The following is a 14,991-nucleotide window of genomic DNA, read 5'->3' as shown; positions in this document are numbered from 1 at the left end:
GAGGAGAATTCCAACGGCTGGTCACGGACGAGAGGCCAACGGGGACGAGATCGACTAATGCAAACCTGGCAGAGCCCGGGGCCAGGGCAGGGAAACAAACTCTCCAGTCGGGCGTCAAAGGCTCCAAAGAGCCAGGCTCAGTTTTATCTCTGTGCAGTTCTGCAATCTGGCGCAGGGAGGGAGCAAAGCCACAAGCGCACGCGCCCGCCCAGGATCCCAGAGATCCCAGGGGAGCCCCCTCTCCTGCAGCTCCCAGCCCGCACGTTCCACAGGCAGGTGAGCCTGAACAAGGCTCACACATGCCCAGAGCCCAGCGCCAGGTTTGGCTCTAGCCTGGACAACGGGGGCGCCCCAACATTCCCCTCAGCCATTCTCCTGTTTCGTCCCACGGACTCTTTCGGCAGGCCGTACAGGCAGGGGCTATTGGGCAGCTGACCACAGCAGTTCTGCCCTGGCCTGACAGGATAGAACAGCAGCCCCCCCGCCCTGCCCCTTTGGCCAGCTCTCAGCGTTTGCAGCAAGGGAGAGTCCTCGCGCAGGGCCAGCCCTGCCGTGCTCAGGCTGAGCTGGGATCCTGGCTAGGGTTGCCAAATGGTTTAATCAAAAACACCGTACATGCCACCCCCCCAAAAAAACTACCAGGGAATAAATTCTGTTGAGAAAAAAAGGGGGTACCAAAGTTGTTGAGGGGGGAAAAAAGGGACCCCGAGAGTTATTAAGCAAAAAAAATAAAACAAAACAGCATGGCCCCTTTAAGAAAAGTCTTTAGGCTTTTTGCCGGCAGCCATCTTGTTTTCTTGATCAGCGCCAGAAGGCAGCTTTCCTGCAGAACCAGGTAAGCAGGGGGTGCAGAGGTCCGGGAGAGGGGGGCCGGGGGTTGGGCCTGGTTGCTGAGTGTCACAGGGTTGCCAGTTGTCCAGTATTTTCGCCTCCTAGCAGGGGGAAAAAAAATCAGAATACACTGGACATTTTAGGTGTCCGGTATTTTCTGAATGTTTTTACCGAACAGGAGGCGAAAATATCAAACTGGCTGGGTCAATACTGGACACCTGGCAACCGTAATCCTGGCAGAGCCAACTGATTCAGCCACTCTCCCCCTGCTCCCTCCAGTGAGCAGCAGCCGGCACTCAGACCTCTGTCCCAGAGCTCTTCACAGCCCCCCGCCGCTGGCACCAGTCTGTCGGCCTTGGAACGAATCCACGGCACAGCTGTGAAACCAGCCCCCCCCCCCCCCCCCCACGGCCCCCAGAGCCAGTCCGTCTCGCTGCAGTTCCAAAGGGGCTATTTTACAGCACAGGCCTGAGGGCCGCCCGAGCTGAGGCACGCTGATCAAGTGCTGCCAGAACTTCCCCATCAGCGGGGCGGAGAGAGCTCGGCCCCGGGAGCACCGCCCCTGCTGCAGCCGGGGGGCTGGGGCTGTCTGTGCCGATAGACTGCGGGTAGCGAGCGACGGCAGCTCACCCTGCAGCCCCACCCATCAGCCTCCCCGCGGGCAGCGCGGCCGGGCAGGGTGGATCGCGCAACGAGGCTGCTGCCCTCTTCCACCAGTCATGGGCAGCAGCGAGTTATGGAGCGCTCGGAGCTCCCAGGGCGGCCAGAGCAGAAGGGCCAAGTGCTTTTCTTTGGGGTGCCCTCCTTATGGGCGCGTGGGCCAAGTGTCGTCGGGCCTCATAGGAGCCCCACGCCGCCATGGAATCCGGCCCCCATGCAGCAGCCAAGAGCTGCTCCCTGCCTGACCCCGGCGTAGCCGCCAGATCCGCAGAGCTGGTGCGCACCGGCCACAGAAGAGCCCCTGAGCGGGCCGGGGAAAGGCCAGGACCCAAGCGGCCCTCTTCCAGGGAGGAGCTCGGTCCGCTCTGTCTGCGGCCTCACCCCCTTCCCCCCGCCCGCTTCCAGCCGACGTTGCTGGAGGCAAAGGTGCCCCGGGAAGCCGGGCCGCTGACGCCAGCTGGGAGCGCAGGCAGCGCGGGGAGACTCTGGCACACGGATGCTGGCCAGAGCGAGCCAAACCAGACAATGGGTTGGGATTCTGGCCAGTGCTGCAGGCCGGGGCTCCAAGAGGCCGGCAAAACTAACCGTGGCTGCAAAGGGGAACGACGTGGGAGCTCGGGCTTCCAGGGCCTCCGGGGAAAGAGCCCGAGAACTGGAGAGACCCGAGCTGGATGGCTCCCGACAGTGCTCTCACGCAGAGCTGCAGCACACCGGCCACCCACCGGCTCAGGCCTCGCTCGGGGGACCAGCTCTTCTGCAGGAGGCAGAATCCCCCTCCCCCCACCAGTGGAAGAGAGACATGGAGAGTTTAAGAAACCCACCTCCCTTGCTGAACCCTGTTCCCCTGCCGCCACCTACGCCCTGGCCAAGCAGCGAAGCAGGGCTGTGCTTTGCAAGGAGAGCCGGGAGCGCTTCCTGCCCCTCGCCTCCCCCAGCACTGCTCACAGGGGAGCAGGCAGAGCTGCAGAAGGCTGGGGACTGTCCCAGCCCCACACCTGGAAGCAAGACAAGTGCCCTAGTGCTGATGCGGTCACGTCTTCTCTGGGGATCTCAGCAATGGAAACGGGCCAGAAACGAGCATGTGCCGAGCTAGGACACCTGATTCCCTCCCAGGTTGGTCCAGACACCTGAACGGGCCCTGCCACGCTCCAGGGGGTTTACCTGCACCCAGCCCCAAATCCTTCGGCTGCTCAGCCCCTGCAAAGGCAGCTGCCAAGCCCCTGAACACAGGCGCAAACCTCGCCAGCTGCCCTGTGGAGTTGGCCTGCTGGGATGTGTAATGTTTTCCAGCCTGCTGAGTCCCATCTGAGCCCCAACCATCTCCTCAAAGGCCTCCTGCTCACTCTTCCCAGCAGGGCAGCAAGCAGGTCCGGTCTGGGAAGAGCGGCAGCCCCACGCAGGACTGCTAGGAGAACAGGGCCCGAGGGAAGAGAAACCACGGAGAGAGCGAGAGGCCTGCGGGAGGAATCTCACAGGCCCAGCGAGAAAGTTCTCGTGTTTCTCTTGGGTGGAAACGATCGACTTCCAGCAGCTGCGCGGACGGGCACATTCCACAGGACCGCGTGCGGTTCCGGAGGCTCCAGCGAGAGGAGGAGCCAAGCCACAGAGCGGGCTGAGCAGAGCTAAAATCGCCTTTGGAGAGGAGGCAGTTTGGGGAAGGCGGGGGGGGGGGGGCTCTGACGAGGGCGAGGAAACATCTGGAGCCAGAGAACGGCTCTCCTGTTCACACGCAGGCTGAACAGCCTGCTCTCCCTGCATCCGAGCGCTCCTGGGGCTCCCAGCCCCGCAGAGCCGAACGGAGGGCAAGTTTAGCTGCGCCTGGGAAAAGGCCCCTGCCTCCCACCCCCTCCCAGCTGGGGCAGTTGCTGCTGTGCTGGTGGGGCTGATGGGACATACCAGTGAACCAGTGGAGTTTTATTGTTCCATCGATTGAGACTCTGCACGAGAACGGCTCCTCCCTGCGACAGGCCCTCTAGCAAAGACGTTACACAACCTCCCTCCGCCGGGTCGTCCCGAACCGCTGTGCCATCAGCTGCACCCACTGCATGGCCCACCTTCCCCTCGACAGAACCAGCTCCCAGAGACGTCCCTTGGGAGCTGTGGCGAGAGCACATGGCTGTGAGGGAGGCCTCCTGGTCTCCGGTTCTAGTCCCGCCACCGAGTCACTTCCGGACCCCAGGCAAATCGCCGCCGCGCCGCCAGACGGGTACAGCAAAGGCACAGGGGTGCGTCTTGGAAACGCAGGGGAAGTCGGATTTAAATAGTTGGAGCCCTTCCTTAAGGGAGGAGAAAAACCGAAGCGAAAGAGAAAACGGCCGGCCTAGAGAAGGAGAATGGGGGGTTCCTGAGCGCACAAGGACAAGGGCAGCCCCACACAATGGAACAGGGAGTGTTCTCTCACACCGCTGTCAGTCAGAGGAACGCTCGGCCACAAGCCACTGCCCAGGCAGAGGGGTTAGTGAGTGAGGTGCAGAAAAGGGCTGGACACCCGTACGAAGAATAATAAAACCCGCAGCTCCGCTGGGAGGGTTAGAAGGGTGCCGGGGTGTCAGACGCCGTGTTCAGGGCGGGGTCAGGGAGAGGTGGCCTCCAAGGCCAGTCGCTGTCTGACTGTTCTGGAGAGGCACAAGCGGAGGGGATGAAGTTCCACCCTCTTGCACTGGCCACTCCAGCCAGTCACATTGCCAGGCGAGAGGGAAGGTCTCGCAGAAGTTACGAAAACGCTGCCAGCTTGCACCTGCCCCGGCGGCACCTTCCAGCGCACGACACCGCGCCGCTCCAGCTCAGTCCAGCTCCGGGATCCCTCGGACCGGGCGCTCCAGGTAACAACCAGCTTCTCCACAAACATCTCGCCGGGAGCTGGGCGATGGGGTTCGTCTAGGGCTGGTTCTCTTCCCCAGACACCAGACCTCGCCGGCTCACGCTCAGGGGGGTCACCTGCACACCGGCTGCGGCCCTGCCCTGGCTGGGTGTCCTGGAGGAAGCTGCTGCAGAACTAACAGCCGACTCCAATGGCCAGGATTGAACTTGGCGCTTGAGGGTTTAGAACTTGGCATATTTACACCCGAGGCCTAAAGGCTCCGGGTGACACAGAACAAATCATTCCCGGTGTCTCACTGCTGGCCAGACTCCAGACCCCGCTCTGGCCCCTTTCTGCTGCTCTGGCAGCGTGCGGGAGCCAAAGGGGGGCGCAGCGTCCCGCAGGGGAGCTGCCTGTCCTGCAGGGAGGGAATTGGCAGGGCCGCAGCGGGATGAGGCTGGAACACCCTGTGCTCCAGCAAGGCTGAGCTTCCGCTGGGATTTCAAACACGGTCGCTGCAAACCGCTCTTTAAAGCAGCGACTGGCCCGGGGCTGAGCCGATCTCCCAGCTCACTGGATCGCCATCTCCGAACACCTGGGTTCAAACCGCGGGAACGTCGTGCCACTGGCTCAGCCAAGTCCTGAATTGAATCCACGCTCTGGGCTGGAAATCACCCCCAAGAGGTGTCGTCAGGATTCCCGGCACCAAGTTTCCACACCAGCATTCCTGCCTTCGGCCCACAGGGCCGGCGCAGCCCGAACACCAGTGGCAGCCCAGACGCCAGCAGCCATAAGTACTCACCAAAATACTCCCAACAGGCCCCTTCCCGGCAAGGCGCGAGCCCCACAAACCCTGCTCTTCACGCTCAGCAGCGAACAAGGGACACGGCTGCCGGCTCGTGGACTTCGGCCAAAGACAGAGCAGGGAGCGTTAGGGCTTGGCCAGGGGTGGGAACCTAAGGCCCGGGGCCGGATTTCTCCTCCTCCGGTAGGGGCCACGTCAGCGAGGGGCTTTTGGTTTTTTGCTTCTCATTTGTGTGCGGCCCCCCAACGATACCTCTGTGGGTCAGCGGCCCTCGACTCAGAAAGGTTCCCTGCCCCGGGCTACGCCCTGCACCTGCTGCCAATTCACCCGGTTTCTATAGTTGTATTCCATCAGACAACGCTGGTCGTTCCAGGGTCGCTACACATGCAACACAAACAGCTCTTCTCTCCCTTGAGCCTCTTGGTTTGGTCCCCGGCTCAGGCTCAGATCCAAACTCAGCCCAAAGGCATCGATGGCCCGCCTGTACCACGGGCCTGGGATCCGACACCCCCGCTCCCGAAACGGAGCGCACAGCCTGAGCCTCGCTCCCAGGGCTCCCCGGCCGAGGGACTGGCGCACCGCCACGAAGCACGCGAAGCGCAAATGCAGCATCGCCGCTCCCCCCGTTCAGCTCCCTCAGAAAGCGCCACGTACCCGGCGAGCAGAGGCTGATGGGACGAGACCCGGCGCGGTCAGACAAGCGAGAGCAGTGGTGGAGACAGCAGCAAAGCCCCCGGGAAGCCTGCACTGCACCTCGCCAGTCGCATCAGCACCGGGACCCCAGAACGGAAAGAGACGCACAAGGGGGCTGACAGACCTGGCACCGGAAGGGGTGGGGTCTCAGGCAGAGGGGGCGGGGTCTCAGGCAGAGGGGGCGGGGTCTCAGGCAGAGGGGGCGGGGTCTTGAGGCGGCCACCCCCTGTGCCACCCGTGCACCCCCGCCTCCAGCCAGCCCTTCGCGCGGCCAGCAGCCCACCCTGCGGGGCTCCAGCAACAACTGAAAGGGTCTGAGGCTCCGGCCACTGGGAGCTCCAGGCCCCGGCGGTGGGCCTGGACATACACCAAGGTCTGGGGGGAGTCAGGGAGTCTGAACCCAGAGCCCTGCCCCGCAGCCACCCCCTCCCGCGACCCCGCTGGCGCGCTCCGGGCGTTCGTCAGTCGCTGCGGAAAGGCCGGAACAAGCCGTTTGTGTCCCTCTCCTCAGGGAGAGCCCGGTGCGATTCCCGCTCTCCGGCCGGCTGGACCGGCTGGGGCACGCTTTGTTTTTAATTCAGAGAGGTCTGCAAATGGGTCTGCGCATCCGGCCATCAGGCTCCCGGCGAACTGCCAGCACAGGAGCAGGCACCGCGACTGCCTCCATGTTACAGCACGTCAGACCGGCCCCAAAGGCATCCCCAGCAGGAAGCCTCGGCCCAGGCCACGGTTCTGGTGAGGCTAAGCAGAACCCCAGTGGGATCGGGGTGGGGAGGGAGGGACGTGGCCTGTCCTCAGCACTGAGCATTCCCAAGTGCAGACTCTCTTCTCCGTGGCCCGCTGGCCCCTCTGCCCTTGTTACCCGATTCATGCACGGCCCAGCCGAGCCCCACACGCCCTGGGGGGCCAGAAAGATCCCGAATGCAGGGCATCTGGGTGCAAAGCGGGGAGAGCCCTCCAGGGACCCTCGCAGCACTGAAACGACATGCCCCATGCCAGGGGCGGATGATAATTTTGCGGGGCCCAGGGCTGCGCCGCGGGGCCCGGGGAGGCACAATTTTGCGCATGCGCCTCGGCAGCAGCCGACCAGAAGTAGCGTGCGCGGGGCCTATTGAAGCGCGGGGCCCAGGGCAGCCGCCCCGCTCGCCCTGCCCCGTGCAGAAACGGCCACGTCCCACCCAGCAGCACCGCCAGGAGGCGGAAGGGGGGTAGATGCGTCTCAGCACACGCGGCTCGCGGCCAACACCCACCACGCCCCACACGGCCCTGCTCTGGTACTCACCCTCCAAGACCACCTCCTTGCCCGTCTTTTTGAGCGCCTGCACGGCCTCATCGTGCGTCGCCTCCGAAAGGTCGGCCCCGTTGACGGAGAGAATGGCGTCTCCCACGTACAGCGCCTCTGTCTGATCAGCAGCCAGCCCCTTAAAGATCTTGGAGATCAGGATGGGCATTTTATTTTCTCGGCCACCTTGAAAGGAAAGCGAAAGGGATCAGCTGCGATTTCTATGCAAAGGCGGAAGGTCCTGCTGGCTGGGCCTGCCTGGCCTGGCCCCCTCGCGACCCACGTGGTCCTGCAGGAGGGATTTGCCAGACCAGTGAAGGTCATTTCTGCCCTCCTGCCACGGGCCTCCCAGCCCTGCTCTGCTCCTGATCTGGCATCCCAGCGAGCTCCCCACGAGTTCTGCCACGGCAGCCCACGGTCCCGCTGCTGGGGCTTTCAGCTTCGCCACGGCAAACCACTGCCCTGCCAGCCCACGGTCCCCCACTGGACTCCTGCCCACCTCCCCCTCCCTTTCCCATGCTAGACTGCTGCTCAGCCACCAGGATCCCTGACCCTGCCAGGTGTACTGGGGCAGCACCAGCCCTGCCGCCAGGGCTCCTGGCTCCACCGGCCGACCGCTACCCTGCCGAAGTCTGCTGACATTCCGGCTGCTCTGCCACCGCGGTGCTCAGCCAGACTCCCGCAGCAGGGATCCCAGCCGCTGGCCTCCCTGCAGCCAGCCTGGCTGGGTTCCTGGCCCCCGCACGGCTCCTGCCTCTGGCACTTGCCCACGTCTCTCTGGTCTAGCAACAGCCGTGCTCCTGCCAGAGCTCAGATGCTGCTGGACCAGGGAGTCCCGGGTGAGAGAGGCTCGACGTGCACCTAGAGAGCATCCGGCTTAGACCAACGTGAGTGCCGAGAGATCAAGATTTCACTCCTGTTTCCCAGTAAGGCATCACATTCGCAACCGCTGGTGCCATTTGGGGGAGAAAATCGCTCCCATGAATGTTATCGACGTGCACAGGAGCATGGCTCAGAGCAGTGAGCATCTGATCCCACAGACGCCCAGAGACCCAAGCAACTGCCCTTTTCTGGCTCGAAGCTCAGAATATAAATTGCGCCATGTAGCTCAAGGAGGAGACACGTCTGGATACTGGCCGCTCTTGGAGCTACGAGATGCCTTGACTTTGGTTTCAGCCAGTTGCTCCGTTTCTGATCGCTGGGGAGGGCTCCTTGTCGGCGCAGGAGCAATGGGACGGAGCGGCTCCTGCCACCTGGACGGAGCAGCTGTGGTGCTTGTCACTTATCCCCCCGACCCAGGCCTGGCTGACGGGTTCTAGAGCAGTGGTCCCCAGCGCGGTGCCCGCAGGCGCCATGGCGCCCGTCGGGGCATTTATGTGCGCTCGCCGAGTGACCAGGGCCGGCCCAAGCCAGTCTTGTGCCCCGGGCCCTGGGCGCATGCATGGTCCCACCCCCGGGCACCCAAAAGGTTGGGGACCACTGTTCTAGAGGCTCTTCTAACTAGACATCAATCAAGTGAAACGCAAGCGAATGGAAGCCCTGATCTGTCTCCTACACAGCTGCCTCCCCTAGGGATTCCCGTCACCAGGCCTGTGGATGATACTGAAATGAGAAGTTTAACAAATACACACGTGGCCTGGTCAAACTGGGACATAAGCAACAGAGTCTGAAGTGCACCAGTGGGGAAAGCAGGGTGGATACAATTCAAAGGTTTAAAAACAAATTAAAAATGGATTTTTTTCATTTAAATCAGGGCTGTTGGTTTTTTAATCATTAATAAAATCCTCAATTTCTCGTTTAAAAACAACAGGTACAATTCAATCTTATCACAGCCCGGCTGCGCTTCCACGTGTGGCCGGCTCTGCTCAGCCCAGCCAAACAGCCAGCTCTTGCCTCTTGACAGTGCTGGGCTTTCGATTTCTGTTTCTCAGCAGACTGACGTGCGAAGACAGCGCCAGGCGGGGCAGGGTTGGTTTTGCTCTGCACTTCTGTGGGGGTGGCCCTGGGCCAAGATGGCAGAGTTAGTTAAGACACTGTCTAAAGACAGAGACACGCTATCTAGGGAAGGACGGAGGCAGCACAGAAAGGAACAGTGGAGCGGACTGGAAAGAAAAAGGCAAGACATTTTTCAGCACACGCAGCTTCCTATATTCCCCTACACTTTTGCCACAGAAAAACTGCCCTGGCTTCTGGGTGTAAAGGAGACGCTACCCGGGAATATGCTGAAGAAGTGTGTGCCCTGGGTAAAGCAGAAAACTGTAAGCGTGGCAAAAAGACAGTTCCGGGCCTACTGCAAGAATGAACCATCATACGGAAAACTGCTAATTGGGCGGAAATGCTGGGGCTGGAGATGTGGCTATGGCTGAAGAACAAGGTGGATCTACTTTGCAATGCTTCCTTCTTCAGAACTCTCTGTGACGGTTAGTGGGAGGGCGACTGAACAAGTCAATTCCCAGGCTGTTTGCTAAATTGGATGTTGCTAGAAAAATAAAGTTTAGCTTAGCTAATCCGTGTGCCTTGTTTTATTAGTTAACTAGGCACAGGCCTCTCAAAGACGTCTCTAAAAAAGGAAATAGGGGAATGGTGAATCCGAGTCAGTTTCTAGCTTTGTTCTGCTTTATTCAGCACTCGGATGGGCCCTGTCGTGACCCATGCCCAGTCCGTATTTATGGGCAGAAGCCAGCATGACAATAGATCAGTTTTCCAATGTCTCCTGCCAGCACTTGCGAGTTCGCTCCAATTCCACACAAGGTGAGTTATTTCTGTCTTAGATTTTCAAGGTCAAAGCCGCCTGTCTGCCAGGTGTGGCTTGTGAAGCATCAACTGTCAAATAAACAACTGTGACCTACAGCTTCAAGACAATTATCCCTTCCCAGCCCCTGCGTTCTCTGCTAACCCGTCTACTCCTCAGCGCTCCTTCCAGCCACCGTGCATTGCACGAAGCCGCAAGGTTGCACCAATGAGGCTGCTGAACTTGCACAGATCATGAGGACAGGGGCACCACTGGGGGGGGCTTGGCCCCTAGATTTCATGCTTGAGATCGGCTTAAAGCCCACACCCTGACTCCAGAGGCAGTTCTTAAATGCAACAGTTTGGGCTGCTTGCAGCTTTGCCTTTGGGGCAGGGAGTTTGTTATAAACGGGGAGGGACAGGGTAATTAAGAATAAAAGGCTGGTCATTCAGGTCACTGAAGGATCCTTAGAGACCATCAAGAAAACCTTGCCAGGTATTCCACTTAAAAGATGGGGTGCGGGGGGGGGGGGGGAGGGTGTCCTGCAGGGATCTGCATTTAGATCACTTCTCTTAAACTTCGCATAAATGTTCTTGAAAAAGGGGTAAACTGTGACTTCTCCAAAGCTGACTGCAGAGAGCTACAAAGGCATCTCACAAAGCTGGGTGTTTGGGCCACACCAGGGCAGATGGGATTCAGTGCTGATAAGTGCAAAGTAATGCACATGGGCAAATGTAATCCCAATTTCAGATAGAAACATGGTGGGATCTAAGATAGCTGTTACCACTCAAGAAAGATCTTGGAATCCTTGTGGATATTTCCCAGCAAACATCTGCTCCACGTGCAGTGGCAGTTTGCAAACTAAAAAGCTAACCGAACATCGGGACGCATTAGGAAAGGAATAGATAAGAGGACAAAATACCATATTGTGTCTATATAAAGCCCGGTATGCCCACATCTTGAACACTGCATGCAGATCTGGTCACCCCATCTACAAAAAGATCTATTGGATATGGAAAAGGTAGAGAAAGGGCAACAGAAATGATCAGGGGTAAGGAACAGCTTCCATCGGAGGAGAAATCAACAAGACGGGGGCTCTTCAGCTTGGAAAAGAAATGACTAAAGGGTGGGCAGGGCCGGCCCACAACATTTTGGCACCCGAGGCGGGGAGCTCAAATGACGCCCCCAAGCCCCCTCGCTTGGGCCAAAACTTTGAAAGGTCTCTTGTGCCCTTGTGGAACCTCTTTGCCAGACGATGGGAAAGTCCAAACTGTAACAGGGTTGCAATAAGAACACACTAAGATCGAGGAGGGCGGGTCCATCAATGGTGATTAGCAGGTCTCCACAAGCCGCTGTTTCTACTTGCCCAGGTGAGTAGGTTGCAGCCGGTCGCTCCGTGCGCCCCATTCACCGGCGCTTCGTGCATGCACGGTGCAGGCCTGGTGAGGAGCTCTCGCCAGTTTGTCGAGCCCTGGTTATTAGCCAGGATGGGCAGAGATGGTGTCCCTGGACTCTGTTTGTCAGAAGCTGGGAAGGGGCAACAGGGGATGGATCATGATGAAGCCTAATCTGTTTATTCCTCCTGAAGCACCTGGTGCTGGCCACTGTCGGCAGACAGGATACAGGGCTAGAAGGACCTTTGGTCTGACCCAGTCTGGCCAGTCTGATGTTCTTACATTTCAGCCCTAAATATCTGCCTCCTGCTGTAACCCACTAGACCCCACTCCCCTTCCCAAGCTGAGAGAGCCCAGGAGTCCTGACGGGGTCGGTCTTTCTCCCCAAAGTTAGTAAAGTAAGAACAGACATTCACATTTCCAGCCAACCAGTGTCCCTTAAGCAACTTTCCACAAGTTATCAAAATACGTTAGTGATAGAGCTGAGTGGGGCTAATATTTATTTTCTTTCTTTTATATAGGAATTGGATACAGTGCTCCTGCTACCTGCTAAGTTGTCTGCCAGAAAAAGCAGTTTCCTCGTGCCCTAGCAGCCCTGAGATAGAGATTATGTGGGGTTGAGGGGAGGGCAGAAGTAATTGGTTTCCCCCCCATTTGGTGCTTAGCTTGTACTGCTGAAGCTGCTGTCCTCAGTCTGCCTGCCTCTCCTGCTCTCACTCTCTCTGCCCCACCCATCCCGGCACATACAGGTTGCCCCCCGTCCCCCATATTCTGAAATGGTGCACCTGCAAGACTCATTCAGTGCAATGAATCATGGGGTTTTACGTATGGACATTTGGATGGGTGACGGCATTTTGACACAGAATTCTGTTCCAGGCTGCAATGCCAACAAAAGAATGTGAAAACATCCTTCGACCTCAGCAACAGAAGCATCCCAGCGCCATGCTCATGGCTAGCCAGTGGGGAAACACACAACCACAGCAAAATTAACAATGAAAAGACAGCGAATGTGACTTGACCTGAACTACGTGGGATGTGGGGGGAGAACATTGCTCAGCTCCTTTACATTCCAGGGAATAGCTTAGTACAGAATAATTCTTCCCCCTCCCCCACTCCCACCCCCGCCAATTTAACCTTTCTGTTCAATCCAACCCAACCCTGCTTAGACACGTTCCATGCACTCGCTTTCTCCAGGGTGGGCAAAATCCAGCCCCAAACATTTGGTTGCAGCCAGCTGCGACCCAGCGGGACCCTGGGGCAGGCTCCCTGGCTGCCTACCCCACCTCCAGCTCAAAACCTCCCATTCTTGAAGCCAGTGACTCCGCATGGCAAGGGCAGTGCTTGTGGGTACGTGCAGCACGTGGAGACCCTGCACCCCCTCCAAGGGGCCACCATGCAGACACACACACACACACTGGCCACAGCAGCCAGCCACGGTGTGTGTGTGGGGGGGGGGGGGCATAGCAGGCAAGAAGCCTGCCTGACAGTCCCACAGGCCACCCGCTGAAAGCCACCAACGTAAGCACCTACCAGCCAGAGCCTGCACCTGGTACCCCTCATGGACCCCAACACCCTGCCCCAAGTCACAACCCCCACTGCAGCCAAGCCCTCTGCTCCCCGGCCCCAGGCCCGAACCCAGCCCCCTCCCGCGCCCAAACTGCAGCCCAGCCCCGGGCGCCCTTGATGAAAAGCGCAGCCCCCGGCCACTCACCAAATTCCTGGCCCGCCCCTCCCCCCGAGGTACTGCCCACTCAGGGCACTTTCCGGTTCACACTCACCTTGCAGGAATGCTCACACCCGCCCCGCCCCGCGCCAGGCCAGTCGAGGGAACCGCGTCTCCAGCCGGCCACGCCTGGCGCACCTGCCCACCGCCGGCACCCGGCTGCGGGGCGCTGCTCGCGCGTGGGAAGCCCCGCGGAGCAGGGCCCGGGCTGTGCACTTGGGCCGGGAGCTGCCGCCGCCCGCCCGGCTGATGCGCCCGAGCTACCGCCGGGGCCCCGGCGCCACGGGGCAGAACCTGCCGCCGCGCCCCGCCCTGGGAAGGCGCCGAAGTTGGGCAGGCACCAGCCAGCTCCCCGGGCGGCTCGGGGCCGCGGGCAGAGCCCGGAGCCAGGCTGAGCGCGGCGCCGCGCGCCCCTCACCTTTGATGCTGATCCCGAGCCCCCCCACGTCCTGCTTGACGATCCGCACCGTGCGCCGCACGTTGGCGAGCGCCTCGGGCACCTGGGCGCACGGCTCCCCGCCGTTCAGCTGCGCCGGGCCGGGCGGCGGCGGCTCCTCGGCCCCCGCGCCCTTGGCGGGGCTCAGGCTCAGGAAGTCCTCGGCCAGCGTGAGCAGCACCCGCAGCCAGTGCTCGCCCGGGGCTCGCAGCTCCAGCAGCCCGCTCTTCGGGGCTCGCCTGCCGGCCGCCATCTTCAGCGCATTCCTGGGACAGCTGCGCCGCCTCCCGTCCCGCCTGCCAGGCCCGAGGGGGGCACCGGGCACCCAGCCACCCCGGGCGCCGCCCCCGGCGGTGCCGGGCACATGGGCCGCCCGCCAGACGCCCCCGCCCAGGGAGCCGCCCCCGGACACGCCTCTCCCGTCCCCGCGCCGCGGCAGCACCGCCCGGACCCTCCCTCGGAGCCGCGCCGCTTCTCGGGCAGGGGGCCGGTGTCAGCAGCCAAGACCCGAGCCCCCACCCCCTCCCGTGGCCGGCAGCTCCCTCCCGAGCCGAGCATCAGGTGGCCGCTAGGGCTAGACGCAGACAGAACCCGGGCGAGCTTGTCCAGATGTCCACAGACAAAGGCGCAGGGCACTGGGACTTGGGGTTCTTGGGTCCGCGGCCCCGTCCGCTTTTAGCTGCCTGGCCAACCCTGGAAATGCTAAAGGAAACTTAAAACCAGCACATAGTCTGGCAGCACTTTAAAGACTCAGGAAACTGTCAGCCCCCGTGGCCTTCAGTGGCGGTAGAAGCTGTTGTAATAATGGGCCCTGCACATTTACCCCAGTGTAAGCTCCGCTGTGAAACGTGAGTGAAAGTTGCTAAATTATCACAGTCACCTGCTGCAATAAATGTCACAGGGAGGAGGGCAAAAGGCAGAGCACAAGCCAAAAGGCCAACTAATATAGCTCAAGACTGAACCCAGGCCTGAGAGCTAATACCAGTACGCAAGGTGCGGAAATTGGTGTCGGACATTAACCCTCTTGGTGAACAAAGTGCTAAAAGGATGGGCTGTGCCACCCAGTGCTCCTTTGGGGGCTTTTTTTTTTTTTTAAAGGAGACTGTAGGAACCAACAGCTGGAGGCTCTCACAGTCCTGGACCCATTGGGAGAGGAGAGAAATGAAAAAAGTGAGCTGCTCCCTTGTGGCTGCCACCCCACTTGGTCACCTGAGAGTTGGAAGGTCTTTGTGGTAGGCGGAAGGGTGTCCTGAGCAGACAGAGAAGGACCCAGATGACCTCATCACTTCCAGCTGAACCCCAACAAGGCCTGGCGTGAGGGGCTTTGTGTCTCTTCCCCTACTATTGTCCTTTCCCTTCTTATTTCTTCTCTTTCCTGACCCTGCCCTTTTTTCCTTCTGTCTAAGGATTGTCCCGCTTTCCCGGCCAAGACTACATATTTTGCTTTAAGCCTGTGACCAAAAAAAGGCAGCTAAAAGCTATGATCTAAACAGTCTGATGCTGGGGCAAGTTTGCCAGGCCTCGGAGTGACTAAGAGGATCCCATGCTGGGCAGTGAGGCTGCGAGTGAAAGTTACCAGCAGGGGCAGAAGCTGTGTTCTCCCTTCCCCTTTGTGTGTGTTTTCATGTTAGGAAAT

The 14,991-nt window shown here is 60.1% G+C and overlaps 1 protein-coding gene across 2 annotated transcripts in view; it reads right to left on the bottom strand.

Moving 5' to 3' along the window:
- Positions 1–13,741, bottom strand: part of SNTA1 (syntrophin alpha 1) — a 43,503-nt gene extending 29,762 nt beyond the window's left edge. The window contains exons 1-2 of one of the 2 annotated variants that reach the window (XM_075901500.2): positions 13,338–13,741; positions 7,072–7,257 (exon numbers count right to left, since the gene is read on the bottom strand). In XM_075901500.2, the coding sequence (XP_075757615.1) occupies positions 7,072–7,257; positions 13,338–13,608 (457 nt within the window). In that variant the 5' untranslated portion in view covers positions 13,609–13,741. Of the gene's footprint in view, positions 1–7,071; positions 7,258–12,974; positions 13,111–13,337 lie in introns of those variants that run through there. The other variant, XM_075901501.2, reaches the window with a different exon arrangement.
- Between the last annotated feature and the right edge of the window lie 1,250 nt (positions 13,742–14,991).

Source organism: Pelodiscus sinensis, chromosome 17, assembly GCF_052426305.1.
Source record: "Pelodiscus sinensis isolate ZL-2025 chromosome 17, ASM5242630v1, whole genome shotgun sequence".
NCBI lineage: Eukaryota > Metazoa > Chordata > Testudines > Trionychidae > Pelodiscus > Pelodiscus sinensis.
The sequence above is the reverse complement of the archived record's forward strand: the minus strand, read 5'-3'. Positions and strand labels throughout refer to the sequence as shown.